Source organism: Eretmochelys imbricata, chromosome 5 (genome assembly GCF_965152235.1).
Source record: "Eretmochelys imbricata isolate rEreImb1 chromosome 5, rEreImb1.hap1, whole genome shotgun sequence".
Classification (NCBI taxonomy): Eukaryota; Metazoa; Chordata; order Testudines; family Cheloniidae; genus Eretmochelys; species Eretmochelys imbricata.
The window spans coordinates 23,995,527-24,020,537 of record NC_135576.1 but is presented as its reverse complement, the minus strand read 5'-3'; the positions used below and the strand labels follow the sequence as shown (position 1 = coordinate 24,020,537).

At 43.7% G+C, this 25,011-nt stretch overlaps 1 protein-coding gene across 1 annotated transcript in view; it reads left to right on the top strand.

The window, feature by feature from the left end:
* The window catches only part of ADAMTS12 (ADAM metallopeptidase with thrombospondin type 1 motif 12), a 322,164-nt gene that overhangs the window by 221,732 nt on the left and 75,421 nt on the right, over window positions 1–25,011 (top strand). Inside the window, exons 14-16 of the mRNA XM_077816238.1 lie at window positions 16,821–16,941; window positions 21,306–21,550; window positions 22,886–23,027. Coding sequence (XP_077672364.1) covers window positions 16,821–16,941; window positions 21,306–21,550; window positions 22,886–23,027 — 508 coding nt within the window. The remainder of the gene's footprint in view (window positions 1–16,820; window positions 16,942–21,305; window positions 21,551–22,885; window positions 23,028–25,011) is intronic.

Sequence of the window (25,011 nt, the reverse complement as noted above, 5' to 3'; positions counted from 1 at the left end):
ATTTCCCAAAGGCTGGGGCTGGCGTCACTGATCGCTCAAGCCCTGCCTCCCCCCCTGCATGGGGCTGGCATTGCCACTTGCCCCCCACCTCCCCAGTATGTTTCTCCACACCCTACTTTTTTGACAAAAGTGGGCATTTGTCCCATTTGCTCTTGCCAACTGATCAAGTTAGCAAAAGCAAGTGGGACACATGCCCACTTTCACCCCCCCCCCCCCAAAAAAAAAGTCAGGGCATCCAGGTCAGGGCTTAAAAAAGGGACAGTGCCAGCCAAAATGGGATATGTGGTCACCCTAATTTTTGCTCATCTCTATGCTTCTTGGCTTCAGGCAGGAATGATCTAAGAGAGGCAGAATACTGAATTAAGAGGGCTATTTTCGTGGTATATTTGATCCAGCTCCAATAGTATCTGCAATTTTATAAGAGCACTCATCTCATGAGAGTTTCACTCTGATTTCTAAACCAAAGGGATTGAGATTAGGATGACTAAACTTCAGGCTTTTGAATATTTATTCATATTGAATCCCACAAGCTTTGGCAGTTCACACATCACTACAAATGTATATCTATTTTATACAAAGCAGGTTTTTTAAAAATGCATTTAAATCAGTGAGGATGAATTGATGCATCTCTGCTGAAAGCAAGCTCTGCCATGTAGATCAGAGATTCCCAAACTGTGGTACATGAGCATGTGAGAAGTGGTCTGTGGCAAAAGGTTACTGTGTCTCCTTGAAGGGACAGGGGGGCCTGGAGCAAGCCAACCCCTATTCCATGATAAAACCTTTCAAAAAGAAAGGGGGTGGGGAGAGCAGCAGGCTAACAGAGGAATGGGATCCAGATGTTAATCAGGTAGCTGCCTCCTTAGAATGATAAAATCCAGCTGTTGTAGCTTACAGGAAGATTAAAAGGGAGAGGACAGACCGCCAAGAGGGCAGAATTGCAGGGGAACATTGAGTCAGAAGAGAGGCTCCCTGAGATAGGAACCAGAAGGGAGACAGGTGGGCTGGGGAGCCTTCCTGAATCAAGAAGGAGGGCTGTGGAATTCTTTCCCCAAGAGGAAAGAGTTGTGAGTTCAGGGACCAAAGGAGGCTCTGTGCAATGGGACTGGAACCCGGATTCTGGTGGGCCAGGGAAGCCTGCTTAAATCATGTCACAACCCCGTGGAAGGGGGCTGTGGAATCCCTTAATTATGAGGAAGGAGTTGTGAGTCTGAGGGGGAGGAGACCAGCAGAAAAGACTTCCCAGAGAGGCCAGAGATTGCAGTGGGACTAGCAAAGCACCCTCGTTCAAAGGAAACTGGAGGAGATTCAGAAACCTGAAGCCCTCAAGCACGGTGAGTTGCAGTTGAATATGCCATGAAATTCCAGTCAAGGCTCATTACCACTCTGCCTCTCCCCTCTGAACCCACTCTGCCTTTCTTTTCCACACGCACACAGCCCAGCACCAGCAGAGCCCTCCCTGCCTTTCCTCCTTCCTCCAACACACTCCAGAGCCCTCCCTACCCTTCTCCCCCCACACACACCAGAGCCCCCGCTGCTTTCCCGCTCCCCCTCACACACACACCAGAGCCCCCGCTGCTTTCCCGCTCCCCCTCACACACTAGAGCCCTCCCATTCTTTCTCCTCCCCCACACACCGCCAGAGCCCTCCCTACCCTTCCTCCTCCCCCCATACACCACCGGAACTCCCCTGCTTCTCCCCACCCAACCCGAGCCCTCCCTTCTCACACACACACACCTGTCCTCCCCTGCCCACCTCCCCTGCTTTCCCCCTCCCCGCACCACCACCGTAGTCCTCCTTCTCCCGCCCCACGCCACCAGAGCCCTCCCTACTCCCCCCGCCCCACGCCACCAGAGCCCTCCCTACTCCCCCCGCCCCACGCCACCAGAGCCCTCCCTACTCCCCCCCCCCACACCACCAGAGCCCTCCCTGTCCTTCTCTCCCCACACCACCAGAGCCTCCCTGTTCTCTCTCTCACACACACACACTCTCTCTCGCGCGCGCACACACACACACACACACTCACCCCACCGTAGCCCTCCCTGTCCTCCTCCTCCCCCCCCACACCACCGGAGCCCTCCCTGTCCTCCTCCCCACACACACACCCCACCGGAGCCCTCCCTGTCCTCCTCCTCCCCTCCACACCACTGGAGCCCTCCCTACTTCCCCCCCACACACACACACACACACCAGCAGAGCCCCCCCTGTGCTTCTCCTCTCCACCCCCACCACCAGAGCCCTCCCTGCTTCCCCCCCAACACACACACTAGAGCCCTCTCTGCCCTTCTTCCCCCCCCGCCCCACATACCTCCAGAGCCCTTCCTCGCCTTTTTTTATACTTACACTCCTGCAGACACCACGGGAATCCCCCCTTCACTCCATCCAGAATCCCTACTCTCAGTCTAACTTCATTAGTGCTGAGATGGATTCTGTTTTCCCATCTTGTGAAACTTCTTGTAATTTCAAAAAAATTCCCTTTGTGCATCCAGATAAAAGGGAGACCACTCAACATTTTCACAACAACACAGCAAGAGAGGCCCACCTTTCCCAGAGTAGTCACGATCAGTCTAGTCTGCACACTCAACTGAATGAGACAGAGAAGGGACTAGATGGGTGAGGTAATAGCTTTTATTGGACCAGAGACACAAGCTTTCAGTGTACACAGAACTCTTCTTCAGGGACTTGAATGTGAGTTTCCCACATCCCAGGTGACTGTGCTGACCACCAGGGTATTCTGATGTCTCTGGTTTTGACCAGAAATTCCATCCTGCACCTAAGAAACATTTCCTAATCCAAACCAACAGGTTCTCACAAAATTTCAGTTTTGACACATTTCTGATGAAAAACTTGTTTTGTTTTAAAATTCCCAATCCGCTCTTAACTTCCTATCCTCCAACCCTCCAACTCAGACTTCCCCTCCAAACTACCATCTTGTCTAATTTCCCCCAGGCAGATGTCAGCCAGGCAAATTCAATACTTAAGTCTATTAAGGCCTAAAATAAATGTGTATAAACAGTAAAAATGTGCATATGGTACTTGTGATGCATCAGGAGAGTGATGGATGGGAGGTATATGAGCCCAAGGATGATCAGAGCCTTATTCCCTGTGGACTGAGGAGAGGTTACTACAGGTTAATTAGACCACCTGGAGCCAATTAAGGCCTTTCCAGAGACCTAATATATAAAACCCAGCTTCAGTCAGCTGGCAGGAGGGAAGGAGAGGGACTGTGGTTTGGAGGAGTACTCTTGTTGACTAGAGTACCAGGGGAAGGGAAACCCTGCTCAAGCAGAGCAGAGGGACTCCTCAGGTGCAGAGGATGGAGAGAAACCCTGCCCAAGGGAAGAGAGGGCAGGAAGCCCAAGAATAGGGGCAAGAGGCAGTGACCTGACCCATCACACAAAGGAAAAGCATGGGACCCACCATAAAAGCTTTGGCCATTTTTCACATACTTCAAACATCAATTTTTTTCAGAGGATGGTACATGAACCAATGAAGTTCTGAATTGTTCATGTATATGATTGTTTTCAAGGGCCATTTTGTAGGTATTAGTCATAGAATCATAGGACTGGAAGGGACCTCAAGAGGTCATCTAGTCCAGTCTCCTGCACTCATGGCAGGACTAAGTATTATCTAGACCATATAGTCTAACCTGCTCTTAAAAATCTCCAATGATGGAGACTCCACAACCTCCCTGGACAATTTATTTCAGTGGTTAACCACCGTGACAGGAAGTTTTTCTTAATATCCAGCCTGAACCTCTCTTATTTCAATTTAAGCTCATTGCTTCTTGTCCTATCCTCAGACGTTAACAAGAACAATTTTTCTCCTTTCAACAATATGTATTATCATAAACAATTAAGGAGAATCAAGGTTGTTTTTAAATTAGTGTACTTGTGCTATCGTGAATAAAGCTGGCAGTCCATTTACATTCAGGCTATAGTTTCAGTTCATCCAACAAACAGAATGAATCGAAGCCAGGATCATGTGATGAACAATGTAATCTGGCAGTCCAAAGGACTAGAAGAAATGATTAATAGGTAACTAAAGTAGGCCTCTTCTCTGAATGGTAGCATACTTTTATATAAAATGTGTACACAGCATACCCACTTGGGGAAAAAACCTTTTCAAACATCTCTCAGAATAATTTAGCACAGTGTTAGTTCTGTCCAAGTGAATGCAGTACATATTGTATGGTTCTTGGCAAGTGAATTAGAAAATACACTTAATTATTTCTACACAGCTAATTCTGGTACTGTAATAATAGATGAATATTGTGGTTGCTAACTTGAAAAAGGAGTCCTTAAACATTACAGGTAAATAGTAAGCCCCGATCAAGCTCTACTCAAGTTTTTAATCAGACATTTTAGGTACTGAAATACATTTTAGGAACTGAATTTCTCACAGAAATGCTTCTGGTTTATTTTCTTTTGGCCAAAATAATAAGAGGTAACAGTGGCAAGGTACTCTGTGATGTTGTATCTGTTACCCATGTGTATTTGGTGTGTATTGAGGCACAAGGCTAAAGGCCAAGGCCAGTGTTTTCAAATGTAGGTACCTAAGGCCAAGGACTTTGTAATAGGTTAACTGTTCCACTCCAGGTGTGCCCTAGTTTTGGTGTAATGAGGAGGGTGGCGTGGCCCCAGAGAGCTGTAAATGAGAAACAGCCCAAAGGCAAGGGAGAGAGTCTGGAGTCTTGACAATGGAGAGAACTCAGAAGAAGAGCAGAGCTGGGCTGAGAGCTGCAAGGAGAGGATGCCACTGAAGGAGGGAGCAATGAGAGTTTCCTAGTTGAGCAGTGGAGCCAGATCAGGCTGGTGAAAGAGGAAGGTGGTCGGGAGGTCCGTCCCCAGGCCAAAGAGCCACAGCCAGGTAGGGCTGAGAGTAGCAGCAGGATGCCTGCTGGCTCTCTGAGATGGGGAGCTGAAGCTAGAGGACCATAGAGAGCTGAAAGCAGGGGAATGATTGATGGAGAGTGAGTTCACCAGGCGAGAACTAGAGCCAGACTTGAGAATGAAACCGGGTGGAAAAGCACCCCAGCTACAGCAGCTGAGGTGAGGTGTGCTGGATGCCATACTTGAGAGTTGCAGCACGGTGAGAGATGCTGGAGCTGTACTTGATGTGTTGATGGACTATTGGGGCTTGAAAGAGTGAATGTGCTGTTTGGACTGGACTTGGGAATTCTGGATGGTGGTTCTGGATCCTTTAGTAATAAATTAAACCTGCAAAGGGCTATGTATAGTCTGAAAGAGTGTGTGTACCCCAAAAGAAAGGGGAAACTGAAGCAGATTATGCTGTGGCCTGCTGCAGCAAGGCACCCCATGAAGGGGCTGCCTTCTCCCACTCCTACATCCATATATTAGGCACCTAAATGAAACTTATCTGATTTTACTGTGAATACACAACTCCCATGGAAATCACTTTTATCTAGATGCCTAAACATGGATTTAGATGCCTACATTTAGTCATCTACATTTGAAAAATATGTTGAATTCTCTTACAGTAACCTTGCCAGGGTCAGTATCTAGTACAAAGGCAAAACAAACGCACACCAGCGTTGGTGCTAGTATCACAGCAATTCACTAACAATTCCCGATACACACTGTTTATCCAGCATGCCCATATGTGACTGATTTTTCTAAAGTGCCGCTCATGCAGCTGCTCCCAGTGAAGCCATGTAAATGTGATGTCAGTAATCTGTTCGTGCTGATTCCAAAACAGTATTGCCAGCATCATCCACTCATTTGTCAACTTCTCCTATAAGCATTGGGAAGCCTGCTCCATGCAGTTTATAATCCACAAAGAAAAGTGTGTGAAGGCTGGCGGTAGGGGGACATGGTCAAATGTATACAATTGTGAGATACGTTTGCCATTTTTTCTAAGTGTAACTATGGGAAAAAAAGTGCCAATTTTCCCCAACTTCCACCCAAGCTATTATTTATTGTCTGGTTTCTGGCAGGCATCACAGCAGAGGTGGGTCTTAAGGTGAAATCTGACGGAAGACATCTGTTCAAGGAGGACATCTTAAGTGTAAGGGCAGGTTTGAAGACATAAATGCTTATATGAGGAGTTGACAAATGAGTGGATGATGCTGATAATATTGTGAAGTGTTTTGATATCTAATGATGAAAAGCACTATGTACAAGTTATGTTTTATTATGAAACATAACTTGTACATAGTGCTTTTCATCACTAGATGTCAAAACACTTCACAATTTTTAATCCTCACAACACCCCTGTGAGGTAGGCAAGTGTTTATGTTGTTATGAAAGTGCATATCACAATGGGCTCTGATCCTTATTGGAACGTCTGGGTGCTACCATAACATAAATATTTATTAATAGTAATAAAAAGGCATTGCTACCATAGATGAATTATTAATACCATCGTGTTGGAGAATAATAATACTGTGTGGAATGGAAAAGGAAAGTAGGCTTTGTTTTTGGTTTGTTGTTCTGTTTTCAGTTTTAACTTGTCAGACATCAGGTCGCATGTTTCAATCTTACTATAGCAACACAGTTCTTTAATGCTACTGCCCCCACATTTTACCCTTCCACTGACAGTCCAATAAGACATCAGTTCAACCCAGGCTAAATATGTAACGAGATAAATAGACACATCAGGATATGTCTCTTTCTCCATTCAGGACAATACTGTAGCCACGATGACTGGATCATGAGTTCCTTGTTGGAGTAGCAGTAGGAGACACAAGTGAAAGGAGAAGCTTTAAAGGCACAATGTACCGCCCAAGCAATGTTAAAATTCAGTTAGTTTTTGTGACCACATCTCAACTAAAGAAGGGATTTTTCATTTTGGCCTTCTGCTGCCAGGCAGACATCCAGGTCTCGTCTTGTGGAAATGGCAGCAGGAAACAAAAGGAAAACACTCCAGGCTGTTTTCCTTTTAAACACTGAGCAGCAGGACATCAATTGTTTTTCCTTCCTGTAGAAAGGCTTTCAGATTACAGTCACATATATATCTGATTACATACATGTTATGCCATGTGGTGAGGCAAGTAATAAAACAGTGATATTAAACATCAAGGGCTGAACCCTGAGGTGTGTAAAAGTAGCACTTGAGGGACAAGGCGGACTTCATGCAACTCTTTGTCCTCATCCCTTTTGCTGGGGCTGGCTGAGAGCTAGTTTGCTTAGCCATGGAATTTAGCGAAGCTTGAAGGGCTGCTTGGAATTATGCCAATTTGTTATGGCCCTCAAAGCACTGCTCTGCCAGATGAGGGATTGTTGGAGCACAGAACCTTCTGGTAATCTTTGCCAACCTTTGGTACACCACTTACATTGGGTGGCATAGAGCTAACCAAGGATTCCACTAGTGTGGGAGAACTCTTAGATGCCTGTCCTAGGTAGTTTTAAGTCCCACTTTGCACTGGCCAAGTACTGCAAAGGGAAGCAAGAGTGTGCCAGGAGCTGAACATAATTACTAGTGTATTGTGTGGTGGGTTTTTTAAATTTTTTAATAACCTGGGCCTGACCTCAAAATTTCCTGCCACAATCAATGGTGGGCACAAAATTTTGGGCACAAAATTTCAGGCACGAAATTAAGTTATTTTAGAAAATTTGGCTTTTATCTGTTCTTTTTTTTGATCGAAAACATGAGGACAGCAGCTAAAAGACAGGATGAAGGATTTAGAAATAAAAGTGATTAATGACAAAAATAAAAGGAAGTGCTCTGATACTCTCTGGGGAAAGTAAAACATGGCCTGGGAACTACTAATTTAAAGTTGGTCTAATATATTGCACTGTCTTGGAACGTCTGTTATCAAGCTTTTTGGTGCAAACACTTCCTCTTATTCTGGTGAATATGGCATGCTGCATGCATGTAAACTTATGCCACCAACTGAGCTAACTTGGAGTGCAGCAGTTATAACATGGCAGCCTAGTGGCAGCTATAAAGGAAGTTGTACCTTTAATAGCTGAAATGTCCAAAGCCATCATGAAGATATCAGTCTGGCAGAATTTGGGTGGGGCATAGGAAGAGGAGACTAAAATGAAGGTTTTATTTAATGAGAGACAGAAGATTGACCACTTTGGAATAACTATCTGGAGCTATGAACTGCATTTTCAGTGACGGGGGAAACTGGAATGTGGGCTCCTAGTATGATAACTGAGAAGGCACAGGGACTCCATTAGTGTTACAATAGCTGACAGTGATGTCTGATTTTGAACCACTGATTAAAAAGCAGGAGTTGTATACATCCTTTCTGGGCAGCAGCAGCTGAAACAGCGAAACAAGAAACGTGTTCCCGGTAGAATCATAGAATATTAAGGTTGGAAGGGACCTCAGGAAGTCATCTAGTCCAATCCCCTGCTCAAAGCAGGACCAACAACAACTAAATCATCCCAGCCAAGGCTTTGTCAAGCCGGGCCTTAAATCTGCTGGCAATGCTCCTACTAATACTGCCCAATAAGCCGTTGGCCTTCTTGGCAACTAGGGCACACTGCTGACTCATATCCAGCTTCTCATCCACTGTAATCCCCAGGTCCTTTTCTGCAGAACTGTTGGTTAGCCACTCAATTTACAATGAATAGCAATTAGGGCTGCTTGGAAATATTTGGATGGAATGTCAGAAAATGCTGATTCCTCAAAAATGAAACATTTTGTGAAATGGGCAGCTTTTGACAAAAGTTGGTTTCAAAAGAAATATGAATGTTTCAATAAACTTTTCAGAGAGGAACATTTCCATTTTCCTCTTTGAAATAAATGTTCATTTTAATGTTTAAAATAAATTATATTATATTATGAATTTTTTGAAAGTCAAAATTGGAATGAAATGTTTTCTTTTTATAAAACAAAACATTCCAATTAACCTGAAATTATAAATTAAAAAAAAATATCGTGTAGCAGGAAATCTCAAATTTTTTTGCTTCAGTTTTGAACAGTAAATAAAACTTTGGAACACATGGCATTGCCTGCAAAATGTAAAATCTGGTCCCAGCCTGGTAAACTTGGTAACTTTGATTTGGCTAACCTTGAACAGATAGTTAGTTATTCAAGGTGCCTAGAATGCAATAAATATGTCCTCTGATAGACTTAGGTGCATGGTCCAACTTTATCTATTGAAGGTGTGCTAAATATGAAGTACTGAGCGTCCTCCACTCCCTTTGCTTCCAGTTGTAGTCGTAAGTTCTCAGCACCTCAGAGGATAAGGGCAATACTTGGCTTATCATTGTGGTATCTAAGCTCTTCCTACACCTTATTAGCACTACCTTTGACAGAACAACTATAATGCAGGGAGGCAAGAGTGGGGTCGTGAGCTACCCACTGCATTTGCGTATCTCTCTGCAACACATTGCACTGCTCATAAACTTAAGCCTGGCACTCTGAATGCTAAGGTATTTTTGTGTTAAAAGGCCTTAAATAGCAGTGAAGAGAATTTTTGCTTTTTTTAAAAAAAATTTAATCTTCTCCAAAGAGAGAAAGAGAAGCCAAGGTTACTGCGGAGCTTCTTGACACAAACCTTGTTTTGCACAGCATAAATTAAAGATGCCTGTTAGTCATTTAATGTCAAGGTATCACAGACATAGTTTAATATACTTGTTTGCCATGTTGGTGTAACCATGTTGGTCCCATGATACTAGAGAGACAAGGTGAGTGAGGTAATATCTTTTATGGGACCAACTTCTGTTGGTGAAAGAGACAAGCTTTTGAGCTATCCCCGAGCTCTTTCTCAGGTGTGGGAAAAGTACTCCATATCACAGCTAAATACAAGGTGCACCAGATTGTTTAGCATAAGTAGTTAACACGTATTCTGAGACCTTCAAAGAGCCCCCCAGCCTTGCCAAGCTCATCATCAGAAACAGGATCCCCACAGACCAGTACCCAGTAACTCAAAGTGGCACTAGACGCTGCCGTAACAGATTCAAAACCTGCAAACACTGCTTCTGTGATCAATACCCTTCACCGCACGCCTTTCAAGATCCATGGGTCACAACATGTGGTGTACCCCACCCAATACACTAAATGCCCCAATAACAATTATGTGGGTAAAACGAGACAAACACTATGCTCTTGAATGAACTCGCACAGAAAATGGATAAAAGACAAAAACACCCTAACATCCGGGGGCAAACACTTTTCACAAATTCATAACTTTGCTAGACACTAAAAATCATGGTTTTAAGAAAGACACTGGATTTATGGCTTATTGAAACAATCTGTAACACACTTATGCCTTTTTGTCCTGTGACTGCAGAGGTGTTAACTGGCCACTTCATCTTAAAAGGTCTCTTACAATGTGTGTTAACTACTTATGCTAAACAATCTGTTCCACCTTGTATTTAGCTGTGATATGGAATACCTTTCCCAGACTTGAAGAAGAGCTCTGTGTTGTTCAAAAACTTCTCTCTTTCACCAACAGAAGTTGGTCCAATAAAAGATACTACCTCACCCACCTTGTCTGTCTAAGGGCATGTCTACATTAAAAAAGTCAACCTATGTTGGGTCTGCTTACAACCACCGCTGTAATTACTGCGGTGATTCATGTCCACACTAACCTCCTTTTATCGATGGTGCGCGTCCTCACCAGAAGCGCTTCCATTGACTGAAGAGGGGCAGTGGATGGGGCTGAGAACCTGAGCTTTTCAGTTCCACACCCAGCTCCCCACTGGGCGCCTGGCTGTCCCCCGGGCTCTCAGCTCCCCTCTCCCCACTGCAAGCTGGGCTCCTGGCTGCAAATGCCATGCCTGGAGTCCAGGTAGCTCCTGGGCAGTTGGCGGGGAGCTGGAAGCCTCCGGGCAGTAGCCTGGCTGGAAGTGGGGAGTAGGCAGGTACAGCCTAGCTTTAAGCGGGCAGCCCAGGTAGCAGCTGGAGACCCCCACCCAACCCAGGGACAGCTGGGCTTTGTCAATTTCAGGGCTCCAGCATGGAGTCCTGAAATTGACAAGAATGACAGCCAACAGCCCATGTAAGTAATGCAGTGCCTACACAGACACTGTGTTACCTTAACAACACTGACATAAGCCTTATGCCTCTTGTGGAGGTGGAGTAATTATGTCGGTGTAGTAGGGCACTTACATTGGTGGGAGCAAGACTGTAGTGTGTACAGTGACATAATTAGATCGATGTAAGCTGCCTTACGTCAATCTAACTCAGTAGAGTGGACCAAGCCTAATAGTCTAACATAATTATTCAATCTGGGACTTTCCACTGCCACGGCACAACTACTGCAAATACTATAATGGCTCTTTTAATAGTTGGTGCCTGGAGGAAAGGTGTTTCTAGACATTAAGGGCCAGAGGAAAATTTGAGGGAAAGTCCCTCTCCGTCTAGATTAATTTGACAGATGGATCATCTTATCAGGAAGCTGTAGATTATAAAGCCTCAGATGGAGTATTGTGTCCAGTTCTAGGCGCCACATTTCAGGAAAGATGTGGACAAATTGGAGAAAGTCCAGAGAAGAGCAACAAAAATGATTAAAGGTCCAGAAAACATGACCTATGACGGATGATTGAAAAAACTGGGTTTGTTTACCCTGGAGAAGAGAAGACTGAGGGGGGACATAACAGTTTTCAAGGTTGTTGAAAGGTTGAAAGGTTGTTACAAGGAGGAGAGTGAAAAAGTGTTCTCGCTAATCTGAGGATAGGACAAATAGCAATGGGCTTAAATTGCAGCAAGGAAGATTTAGGTTGGACATTAGGAAAAACTTCCTAACTGTCAGGGTGGTTAAGCACTGGAATAAATTGCCTAGGGAGTTTGTGAAATCTCCATCATAGGAGGTTTTTAAGAACAGGTTAGATAAACTCCTGGCAGCAATGGTCTAGTTATTACATAGTCCTGCCTTAGTGCAGAGACTTGGCTAGATGACCTAATGAGATCTCTCTAGTCCTACACATCTATGATTCTCTGATTATCTGATGGTAGCTAGTGCTAGATCGAAATAAAAATAAAAAACAGAACAAAAGGGAACACAATATCCCTATAGCTTGCCTCTGGACTGGAGAGCCTGGGGCTAAGCCAACCCTGATTACAGACTAAGCCCTACTTGAGCAGGATCAAGCAATTCCCCATAAAGAGGAGAAGCTGGCTGCAGTAATGGGAACAAGAGCCAGGCCTGAATGGTGATAAGGACCAACTGGGGAAAGGGCTGGAGGGAGAGACAGGCTGTAAGATGAGAGAGTAAGGAAAGCTCTCAAGGCCTGGGTGAGACCCTGATGAAAGAGGGAAGAGACTGGGAAAATATCTCCATGCAAGGAGGCCTGAGAGGAACCCTGATTAAGCAAGGAAGAGACAGAGATCCGGAGGAGTATTTAAAGGTTGCGTGGGAAGTGGCCCTGGGGAAAACTGCAGCACAGGTAGAGGAGCAGAACTAGTTGTTCAGTACAAGGCCCAGGACTGGAACCCAGAGTAGGGGCTGGGACTGGGTACTCCTGCTGGCCCCCAAGAAGGGGGTGTACAAGCCCACTGCAAGAGTTATTGAGCCCAGCAAGGGGACAACAGGTTGTGGAAGAGCCCCCAGAGAGGGGAAAGGATTTTTGTTTGTATTAAAGATATTCTCGGGACTCTTAGTTTGGAAACTGTGACCCCAGAAATCGTGGACTTAAGATGGTGACCTGGCTGCCCAGCTGAGTTTCTGACAGAAAAATCGCCACAGCAGCAGAGTGACTGTCAGCAGGGGGCACTAGCTCTTCAAGGGAGCTGCTATACCACACCTGGCCATGAGGGGGCACTTAGCGATGAGTGAACTCGGTTACAATCTCATACAGCAAGATAGTGTTAGAGAAGTTAGCTAGTACCACAACTGAAAGGGTGTTTTACATGAGTAGAACAATGAGAGAAAATAACACATCAACATTACAATAATCCATTTTAATGTGTGGGTGGGGCCTGGTCGAAGGCCTCCAGCTACCTTAACAAAAATAATTTAAAACCATTACTATCATCAAAGCATGTTGGAGGCAGTTTACTTTCTGTAACTTTATCCCATCTTCTTGAATTACAATCAGCATTTCAGGGCCTCCTGGTGGTTGAGCTTCTAGAAAGTGACAGACTATGTGGCACAGAGCCTGAGCACGGTTTCATGATGCTGAGTCACACAAGGGTAGGAAGGAGGAGCCCCAAGAATTAACCCTGTAAGGCATAATATCTTCTGAGTGCTGGGGAGGAACATGGTGTGAAGTGACTCTTGCTACACTTTTTTAAATGGCGCGGCAAGCACTTCTTCTAGCACATTCATCCCAGTAGGCAGGCAGTGACGGTGACTCTGATCAGAAATTAGCCTCTCTCCTCTGTCCCTTGCACACAAAAACACACCAGGAGCCGTTTTATTGCTGGGAGGGGGAATGGCACCCTATATACTCTCTTCCTCCTATGGGGAAGGCATAATGTAGCCCTTCGTTTCTGAAGAATTTGAATAGAAAACAAATTGTTGCACCTTTTCTCTCTTGCCTCCTTTGGCAACCCAGTGTTGGAATTTCATGACGTGAAATGACTAATCGTTTTTCAAGGGGCCCTCTTAAACAGAGTGTACAAACTCTGAGGAGTGAAAGGACAGTGCTACTGCAGATGCTCAGATACCACAGGGATGATGGCCTAGGCAGGTAGGCCAGACAGAAATGAGTGCTCTTGAGCATGGCACTGTCTATTTGTGCTTACCCATGGAAGCTATTGGTATGGAAAACTCCCTTTATATTAATCTAGCTGATAGTATTTTAATGAACAATTAAGGTTTAGCTTTTCAAGATGCAGAATAAGTTTCAACATTGGGCAAAATGCCTCCACTATGTCAAGTAAAATTGATCTTGGTTTAGTTATGTCAGGGATGAATTTGGCCTGTTAATCAGATTTTTTAATCCTTACAAAATTTTATTTGCTGTCTGAAAATCTGTCTTGAACAGAACCATATTACAATAGTAGTTCTCTTTATATTTCCAGGCAAAACCACATTAAGATTGAGAGTACATATCAGCAATATAGAGTGAACTATATTACTGGTATGTTGTAGTAATTCCCAAACAAACATTATTAACCAAGGACATTCAGAGTTAAGGTTAGTCTTTAAAGAAATCCAAACACATTAAGTTATGGCAATGCATGGTTCAGGCAGCATTGAGAGCGTTTTAGGTGCCCTAAGTTGACATGCCCTTTGAAATTGGCTGCCATCTCCCAATGTTCTCATTGGGATTGAGAAAATAAGTTGCTCTCAGCTAAGATGCCCTCTTTCAAAATAGCCCCTAGAGCTGTCCAGAAAAAAATCTTTCCCTCTCATTTTTTTTTTTTAAATGAAAAAGCTTTCATCCCGAATCAGGCTGAAAGGTGAGTAATTCACAGGTTTTCACAGGAGGGGAAGAATGTAAAAAAAGTTCAACTTCAGGAGACCAGAAATGGAAATTTTCTGCATGCTATCAGACTCCCCAAAATTCATTTTGGGCCCAGAGGAGAAGTGATGTACAGTAATTTTGGGGAGGATACACACTGTATTCTTCATACATAAAGAGGTTGAATCCTTGTTTTACGTGCCACCAGCCCTTCTATAATGATTACGTCTGACTGTGGTAGCGAAGCACTATTGATATGTTTTAACATTTGTTAAAATGACTTGTGACAATGGTACGTAAAATTCAGTTCTTTTTTAAATCTCTGGTAATAACAAATATCTTAAATTCCCTGTGCCACAGTTAAGGTGGCAGGCTCTGCATCTTCAGAAGTAATTGTCTATACAAAATAAAAGTTTAAAGTTAAATGTTACATTAAGTCACAGTTCCTGAGATAACTATACCTTTGACCCCTTTGTGGCCTCTGGATGGGCACCACACTAAGGTCTCAGGTCTCTAGCTATTACCTTTTCTCAGAACAGGAGTTTACAATCCAGTCCCTCCAGACAGGGGATTTGGGATTCAGACACCCACAATTCATTGTGATTATTCAGCAGGTCTGACCAGGTTCAGGTTCACCACTGTTAACCATTGACAGGATTAACCAGTGACCAGCCAGCTTTCATAAAGCAAAGTACGATTTATTCAGAATAAAAAACGTTACAGAGAAAACCTATCTTAGAAAACAATAAACTATTTATATGCAACTCTAACATATCATGCAGTCATTCATCTTCCACATGGGGTTAAAGTACTGCAGGTTCTTTCCTCAGGATCTCTGTCTTGGTCCCAGTTTCACATCAATTTTTGAACCTACTGTGAGTGTCCTGTCTCCCAGATCATGATTGTCTCTTTATACAGTTTCCAGTTCTTTGTCTGCAAGACTTCTTGAACCAGATCAAACTACTCTGTGCTATTTCCCACAGAGGGTGAACATTCCACAGACTTGTTACCCCTAATGGCTTTAGTTCCTGCAGGAAATATCCTTTAGTTCATCTGTTGAGCCAGGCTACAATCACTAGCCAGCCTATAAATTTACACATAACACTTATAAATTTGATACAGTAGCATTTGAATACTCTATGGGTCCTTAGCATCTGTCATATCTTAATATAGGTCTTTGAATAGTCCATGTTTCCAAAGCATTGCATCCTTCGTATCTTACATTCTGGCTTTTCTTTAGTACTAAATTCTTTCCTCTGTTTCTGAGATAATCTATTTAAATATATTTTAGGATCCTTTTCTTATGGCCATTAGAGGCGCATAGGGTCAGATTTTCTCCTGCATCCAAGTTCTGCTCAGTGCAAGAGAAAGAAGTTCCAGCTTTTTGAACCTGTGAGCTGCCCTGCACTACCCCAAAGTGATCTAAAGCAAACTGGATTGTTCTACCTTCTGTCACTGGAATATGGTCCTAAGGGACCGTATATGGATGGATGATTGGCTGGGCATAATTCCACCATACCTCACCTCCAGGCCCTCTGACATGCTCCTCTGTGTTGGGGAGGTGCAGAGGCTGGCTTCACTGGTGTAAAGCTTTATGCCAGCAGAGAATTCCTCTCTATTAGCAGGTTTCAGAGTAGCAGCCGTGTTAGTCTGTATCCGCAAAAAGAAAAGGAGGACTTGTGGCACCTTAGAGACTAACCAATTGATTTGAGCATAAGCTTTCATGAGCTACAGCTCACTTCATTGGATGCATGCAGTGGAAAATACAGTGGGAAGATTTACCATACACACTGAAACAAGAGTGATCAGGTAAGGTGAGCTATTCTCCATTAGCAGATTTCTCTGCTGGGCAGCTACAGCCAGAATCCAGTCCCTTCGTACCACCTGAGTGGCACAAAGAATCTGAAGCAGAAACCAGCATCTGACCTATTCTTTCTAGAGCTGTTCTGTGGCCATGCTTGCATAAACTCAGCATTTTCTACAACTGAATCCCCAAAATATGCATTAAACTGCCATTGGGTACCAATGTTCGTACAAGTTCCAAGCATTCATTATAATGAGTGTGTCTTTCAGGTCTGTCAAAAAATGTTCATGTTAGTGATATACTTGCAAAGGTTAGTAGATAAAAATTAGGACACTAACACTGCTACTTTTTAGACCAATGGGCAAAACACTTGCTTGGGAAACCTGGGATATCTGTATGCCATACAAAAGTAGAGAAGAATCCAGGACATGCTGGGCAATGAAGGTCAATTGAGAGGTGTGTCTCTGTTAAAATAATGACTTCTTGTAACCACTGCATGGTTCATAGCATGTACAGTGCAAATAATGTCTGTCACTCTTGTCCACTGTGCATGATTTTATACTTAAATAAGATGTGACAGTCTCTGGTATTAAGTGTGTGCACATAAAATATGTTGTATTCAGTGAAATCAGTTCATTTCCCCTTCTGAAGCAGCTGATTAGAAGCTGACACCGGAGTCAGTGGTACGTTAGGTCTGGAGCAATTCATTATAGATAGAATATTTATTTTGAAAATGTCTTTCCTTTTAGACTGTTGGCTGTGATTATGAGATAAATTCCAATGCAACTGAAGATCGATGTGGAGTTTGCCTAGGAGATGGATCTGCTTGTCAGACGGTGAAGATGATGTTCAATCAGAGTGAAGGATTAGGTAAAGAGGGGCTTTTTTTTCTTCTTTTCTTGCTGAGACTGTTTCTGCAAATAATGAGGCTTGAAAAATTCTTCTCATTTCAAGTTGGTGAGTAATCTAAATGGCAAATTACAAGTGGAGACTCCTCACTGAAGGCTTTGCGTAGTCTGTTTTGAATCAAAGACGATTCTTTAGCCTGTACTGTGAAATGGCTTTGAGTGCACCTTGACCAATTAAAATACCAGTTTTGCCTCCTGGATGTTGGATGTCAACAGCCTCCACTGCAAATTACGCAGATAATAAATAGCCAGCAAGCTCATTTGCAAAAGGTATTGTGATACAGCATGGCCAGAGGGCATCAGGAAGGTGATAGAGGGGAGATATGTAAGCCCCAGGATGATGAGAGCCTTATTCCCTGTAGAGGGAAGAGAGGTTGCTATAAATTAATTAGAGCACCTGAAGCCAATTAGAGCACCTGAAGCCAGTCACCTGATAAAACCCCCCTGCTTCAATCAGACAGTTGGAGGCGTTGAAGCAGAGTGGTTTGGTGTTGGAGCAGAGAGCAGTTTGAAGGAGAGCAGTTTGGAGGGAAGCAGAGGAGAGTTTGAAGAAGTGCTGTGGCAGGCCAGAAGACCAAGACCCTAGGTAAAGGAAAACCCGGCTTCTGCAGAGCAAAGGTTCTTCACAGACACAAGGGGTTGGGAGAAACCTGGCCCAAGCAGAGAGAGGGCAGGAAGCCCCACAAGCTGAAGGGCTGAAGAGGGAAGTAGCCCAGGGGAAGGAATCACTAGTTCAAGTGATTTGCTGCTATCCCTAGGGCCCCTGGGCTGGGACCCAGAGTAGAGGGTGGGCCCGGGTTCCTCCCTCTCCACTCCCCTTTTCTGGGATACTAGTGGGACAGTTAATACCCCAGAGTTTCTCAGGGGTGAGAAACGGTGCCCTGAATGCCCCCCACAAGAAGAGAAAGCGCGGGACCCCTCATAGTAGTGCCGGCAATTTGCCACACGTGGTGTCGGGGTGGGATTGCCGTGCTGTGCACTTAAACCAGGGTTAGCCAAAACCATCCCATCCCTGAGATGGACCATGTGGTCCAGGCCCTAATACAAGCCACTGCGGCCCAGCAGAAGGCTACCTGGGTCCAAGCAACCACCCAACAGGAGGCAACTCGGATACAGCAAGAGACTAATCATCTGTTGATGAGTCAGGCTGCCCAGGACCGAGCCCTGCTGCAGGAGCTGGTGAACCAGATGAAGGCCCTTATGGAGCTGAATCGCAACTGCGATGGGACCCGGACCATACGGACCAGCCACTGCCTACAGAAAATGACACGGGAGGATGATGTGGAGGCATACCTCCAGGCTTTTGAAAGAGCAGCCTGCGGGAGGTCTGGCCCCAAGATCAGTGGTCTGGTATCCTTGCCCCGTTCCTGTGTGGGAAGGCCCAGAAGGTCTACTACGATATGGCCGCGGAGACTACAGCAGATTACCCCCAGACTGGACAAATTGCTGCGACTCCATGCCAAGTATGCCACCGCCTATTTAGAAGACATAGTCATCCATAACCCTGACTGGGAAATGCACCTAGGAAAAGTAGAAGCGGTGCTAGACACCCTGCGGAAGGCCGGCCTCACTGCCAACCCTCCCAAGTGCATGATAGGGCTAGCTGAGGCCAGATACCTCGGGCATGTAGTAGGGAGAGACTTGGTGAAACCCCAATGGAACAAAGTGGAGGCAATACAGGGTTGGTCTCGACCATTCTGCAAAAAAGCGGGTCAGAGCATTTCTAGGGATAGTAGGGTACTATCGGAGATTCATCCCTCATTTTGCCACAAGAGCAGGGCCCTTGACTGACCAGATAAAAGCCCGGGGCCCCAAGGTAGTAAAGTGGACTGATGCGGCAGAAGGAGCATTCGCAGATTTAAGGAGAACCCTTTGCTGTCATCCAGTAATCATAGCCCCAGACTTCGAGAAGGAATTCGTCCTACAGATGCCTCGGAGGTAGGGCTAGGAGCCGTCCTTTCAAAGATGGTAGAGAAGGAGGAACACCCGATCCTGTACCTCAGCTGGAAACTCCTCCCCAGGGAACAAAAGTATGCCATCATTGAAAAGGAATGTCTGGCAGTATAATGGGCCATGGAGACTCTCCGCTACTACTTACTGGGGTGACGGTTTACCCTCATGACAGACCATTCCCTGCTCCAGTGGATGCACAGAAACAAGGAGAAGAACGCAAGAGTGACTAGGCGGTTCCTATCCCTGCAACCCTTCCATTTCCGAGTACAGCATAGAGCCGGAAGCCAACACGGCAACACTGATGGCCTGTCACGACAGCACTGCCTCTGGTCTCAAGTAGCCCAACCCCATGGCATTGAGCGTGGGTTGCGGGGGGAGAATATGTGATACGGCATGGCCCAGAGGTCAGCAGGAGGGTGATAGAGGGGAGATATGTAAGCCCCAGGATGATGAGAGCCTTATTCCCCGTAGAGGGAAGAGAGGTTGCTATAGATTAATTAGAGCACCTGAAGCCAGTCACCTGATAAAAAAACCCCCTGCTTCAATCAGACAGTTGGAGGAGTTGAAGCAGAGTGGTTTGGTGTTAGAGCAGAGAGCAGTTTGAAGGAGAGCAGTTTGGAGGGAAGCAGAGGAGAGTTTGAAGAAGTGCTATGGCGGGCCAGAAGACCAAGGCCCTAGATAAAGGGAAACTTGGGGATTCATTCCCTGGGTGGCCATAGATCCAGGTACATCAGTTTTATCTGCCCATTTGCAGCCCATTTCCCCATGTAGGTAGCAGGAAGGGGTGTGGCTGGGTTGATCTCTGGATAATGTAATGGTCCATAGAGGATGCCTGAGCTGTTCCCTGGATGTTCTATGTTATTCTCATTCATCTCAGGGAGTGCTAGTTCAGATACCCTGTGCCAGCAGTGAACTATTTCACTGCTCACCAGGTGCATGTAAAAAAGGAGCGGGACGATTATTTTATGAAGATCTGCTCAATATGGTACCATGAGCAAGCGGGCTTGAAAGAAAGCACCACTTTTCGCCTGCTCCCAGTGAAGGAGGAGCCAAACCCAAAGAACCTAGCAGAACCCAGTGGGAAATCAGGAGATAATTCAGCTGGTCAAAAGAAAATGAATGTAATGCAAAGATCAGAATGCAAAAATACATCATCAAGCTGTCCCAGTATACTTTAAAACCAAGTTTTTGAGCTACACTGGAAGGGTCATCCCAAATAATTGTATCTGTTGAGTTGTTGCTTAACAGATTTTTGTTAAATTTTTATTTTTAACACTAATTTTAACAAACATTATTCTAAAGAAGCTTGAATCCAAACTTACTGTGTAGCACTTCCATACTTCACAGAGGTGTTGCGAGGATAAATACATTAGAGACTGAAGTGCTCCGATACCATGGTAATGGGTGTCAGATAAGCACCTAAGATAGATATTAAAGATTGCTCAGTATGGCTTAGAGCCAAATCCTGCTTGCCTAACTCACATGAGTAGACCTGCTGAGGCCATTAAGACTATTTGTGTGAGTAAGGCAAGCAGAATTTAATTCTAAATCCTGGTCTACACTAGGAAGTTTTACTGGTAAAACTTGCCTTATTTCAGCACATGACCACACTCAATTTTGAGTACTGTCAGTAAAAACTGGACTTTCTGTTGTTGGCTGAAAACAAACCTCTCTACTTGGCCCCCCATCACTGCAGTATCTGAGTGTCTGTCTTTCATGGATTTACCCTCACAACACCCCTGTGAGGCAGGAAAGTGTTGTTGCCCCTATTTGACAGAGGGAGAACGAAGGGACAGAGATGCTAAGTGACTTTCACAAGGTCACACAAGAAGTTCATGGTACAACAGGGACTTGAATCCAGATCTCACAAGTCTCAGGCTAGTGCCCAAAGCACTGTATCCCTTCTCTCATACACTGATGACAGCTGATAACATTCCCTGCAACTTTCAAAAATCCTTCCCCATAGGAGGCATCATGACGTAATGCAACTGCCACAGATTTTCTCCGCTGACGTATACCCATGTCCCAGTATATGTGGTAGATGTTGCCACCTATTCCGTCCTCAATGGAGTTCCTCTAGATTTACTCTGATGTACTTCAGAGAAGAATGAATCTCAATATGTCTTCTAATAGCCGAAATAATAAGCGTATTCCTGTCCTCTAATTGATTCTTGCAACCTAGGAAAACTTTGCATTGAAAGGCACTGTTAACTAGATTTAAAAAGAGACACTGAAACTTAAACCGTATGATAGTATGCTCATCTTACATATTTGCAAGTGTGGCTGATGTTTGTATTTTAAAAAGATAAGTAATGCATAATCACTTTCTATTGTAACAATAATCATTTAAATGAATCTGTCTTGTCTCCATAGGCTATGTTGACATTGAACTGATTCCAAAAGGAGCAAGGGACATAAGAGTAGTAGAAGTGGCAGAAGCAGGAAATTTCCTCGCAGTGCGGAGCGAAGACCCAGAAAAGTATTACCTAAATGGGGGATTTATTATTCAGTGGAATGGAGCATACAAAGTGGCAGGAACAACATTTCAATATGAGAGAAAAGGAGATCTCGAAAATCTGACAGCATCTGGACCCACCAATGAGTCAGTGTGGATACAGGTACAGTAAAGGATCAGCAGCAGAAGCTGATAACTGGCTGGAAGCAGAATGATCTGGAGCTTTGAAAACAAGGCAGGAAAAAATAACTCTACTTTTATAACTCACTCCATTAATTTTCCAACAAAAATTCCTTCATTATCTTGGTTTGGCATTGAATGTAGTCATATGACTGAATGCCTTGATTCAATAGTTACTTAAGCACATGCCTACCATTAAGAACATGAGTACTCCCATTTACTCTACTTAAAATTAGCTATGTGCTTGAGTACCTTGATGAACTGGGGCCAAAAATCCAGAGAGGGAAAGACCTATTTAATCATTCAATCCCCGCTACCTAAAAGTGCTCCTACGATATATGTTCTGTTGATTTATCCAGTCTAGCTTTAAATATATCAAACTAATATTTACCTTGGGGAAGGTACTTGTATTCCCTTTTGCTGTCTGTCTCTCTGAATGTATCCATCCTGCTCTTTTTTTCCTGTTTACTTAGTATGCCATAGATATATATTAAACATAAGACCATAGAAAAAGAAGGGAGGAAGGAATGGAACCTACTTGTGCACCACTCCCACATCTTGAATTTATGGGAAGGATGTATCCAAGTGATTTTAATGGATGATCCATGTTCAGTGCACAGAGAGGGGACTTAGAGCAGGGAAATAAGATTTCTGTCAGTGTTCAATGTTGCCTGGTTAGGTAGGAGTAAACCATTTTATGGAATTGTTTCAGTATTTTATCCCCTAAAGATTAACTCCTTCCCCACCTCTGTTATCTGCCAAATGTAAATGAACAATTTATTTGACTTGCTCACTGCCTGTTTCTGCTAAGAATTTTCCTCTTTATTTAAGGAGACATGTTAAAAAACAATGTTAAAGAAATGTTTTGATAAATATGCTGCTATCTGCTGAGCTACTAGAAGGAACAGCTGCCATATGGTTGGGACACTATCATTTATAAAATTTGCATATAAATATAGGTGTTAATAAAATGTCCATTTTCAGTTATCTCAGTTTGGTTATTTTGCATAGTCTTGTCTTGTAGTTGATAGGATACCATATACTCTGACCCAAATTTTCACAAGTATGCTTGCAAAAGTATTTGCTTGCTTTAGTGCACTCCACATTTAAATGCACCTACTCCCTCCCCATACCTGTACACAAGTGAGGGTTTGATATATACATTTCTCAAGGGCAGGCATCCTTCAAGAGTCATATGTTCCCAGGTTGGGTGCCTGTAAATATCTGCAGACACTTTGAACTCTACTCTTGAAGATGTGGGCCAGGGTGATATAATCACAGCCAGTACATAATTTAATCACATCTATTTTTTTTTTAGCTACTCTTTCAGGAAAATAACCCGGGAATAAAGTATGAATATACTATACGTAAAGAAGGAAGCCTTGAGAATGAAGTAGGGGACCCAGAATATTTTTGGCAATATGGAGGCTGGACGGATTGCAGTGTAACATGTGGAAGAGGTTAAAAAACATGCTTTTTTTCTATTATCCTTTTCATTCTCTGACATCTGATTTACTCTGTTTATTATAGATTAATAGATTATGAAGGGACCACTGTGATTATCTAGTCTGACCTCTTGCACAGCGAGGTTTGGCAGAATTTGACTTATTTTTTAAAATAATTTGACAGATAATATTGATGTGTTTAAGAATCCCCTCCCCCCATTTGTATAGAGTTAATTTTCACAGTTGTGGGAAATTACTGGTTGGGGGTGGGAGTGTCACACAATAGGTATATAATGACGATATACTTGAGATTCAAAAAGTTAAAGATTTATAAACTGGCTGTTTTAACAGAGCTGTAAATATGTTTTATGCAGTATTCATTGCATGTTTTATATACATTCAGATGGGACTGTAATAAGTTCACAAGTAGCATTTTCTTACTTTTTTATCTATAAATTTCAGTTATCAATGGAAATATTTTTTCGTAGGTTTTTGTTTGTATGGTGAAATCAATGTTTACTGATACATTTCTAATCTTTCCAAGCCTATGTGTAACACAGGCCATAGAACTGCCCTGAATTAATTCCTGTTGAAATAGAACATATCTAAATCTAATGTTGATTTTAAAAATTGCCAGTGATGGAGAATCCACTATAACCCTTTGTTAAAATTGCTTAGGGGGGCAGCAAATGGGTTTTTATAACATCTAGGCTGAATTTCATCCTCTTCTAAAAACCAGGCTAAAAAAATGAGTTTAACAGTGAGGGTAATCAATGTTGCACCTTATTTCCAATCTGAATTTCTTTAGCTGCAACTTCCAGCCATTCAGTCTTGTTAGTCCTATGTCTGCTAGTCTGAAGAGCCCATTATCAAATTTTTGTTCCCAGTGTAGATATTTAGAAACTGTGATCCAGTCACCCCTTAACCTTTATGTTAAGGACCTCAGTCTGTTTAGTTTGAGTCTGTCACTACAAGCCATGTTTTCTAATCCTTTAATCATTCTCTTGGCTCTTCTCTGAACCCTCTCCAATGTACCAACAACCTTCTTGAATTGTGAGCACCAGTATTCCAGCAGCGGTTGCATCTGTGCCAAATTGATTGATTGGTGATCCCTTGATTTGAGGATGATCTCTACCATGGATTTACATATGAGTCCTGAGATGACTCAGGAGTCCAATCCTGGAACCGCAAATCTGTCCGCAGTAGGTGCAGACATTTTGTGGCAGGCCAACGGCCTGCTGGGAGAAAGTTATTTCTTTTTCCTTCCTCCCCTCTCTCTTTTCAGCTTTGAGGACAAGGCGCTTCTCCTCAAAGCGAGCCACTGCCTGATGGAGGATATGGCGCCATTGCGGTGGGTTGGTGGCTTGCTTTTCCCAGCTTGTGATGTCCACATCAGTTTTCTTAAGATACGCTTTCAGTGTGTCTTTGTAGCATTTCCTCTGACCACCATATGCGTCTGTGCCAAATACAGAGGTAATATAACCTTCCTACTCGTGCCTATTTCCCCGTTAATACATCCAAGGTTCACATTTGCCCATTTGGTCACAGCATTGCACTAGGAGCTCATGTTCAGCTGATTATGATCCACCCCCAAGTCTTATTCAGAGTCACGGCTTCCCAGGATAGAGTCCTACATCTTGTAAGTATGTCCCACATTCTTTGCTTTGAGATGTATAGCTTTACACTCAGCCATATCAAATGTATTACACACAGTTTACCAAGGAACCCAGATTGCTCTACATCATTGATGTGTTGTCTCCATTATATATCACCCCCTCAGTCTTTGAGTCATCTGCAAACTTTATCAGTGATTTTATTTTTTCTTCCAAGTCATTGATAATAATGTTAAATAGCATGGGGCCAAGTACTGATCGCTGCAGGACTTCACTAGAAACACACTGGCTGAATGATGATTCCCTGTTTACAATTACAGTTTGAAACCTATCATTTAGCCAGGTTTTAATCCACGTAATGTGTGTCATCATGTTAATTTTGTATC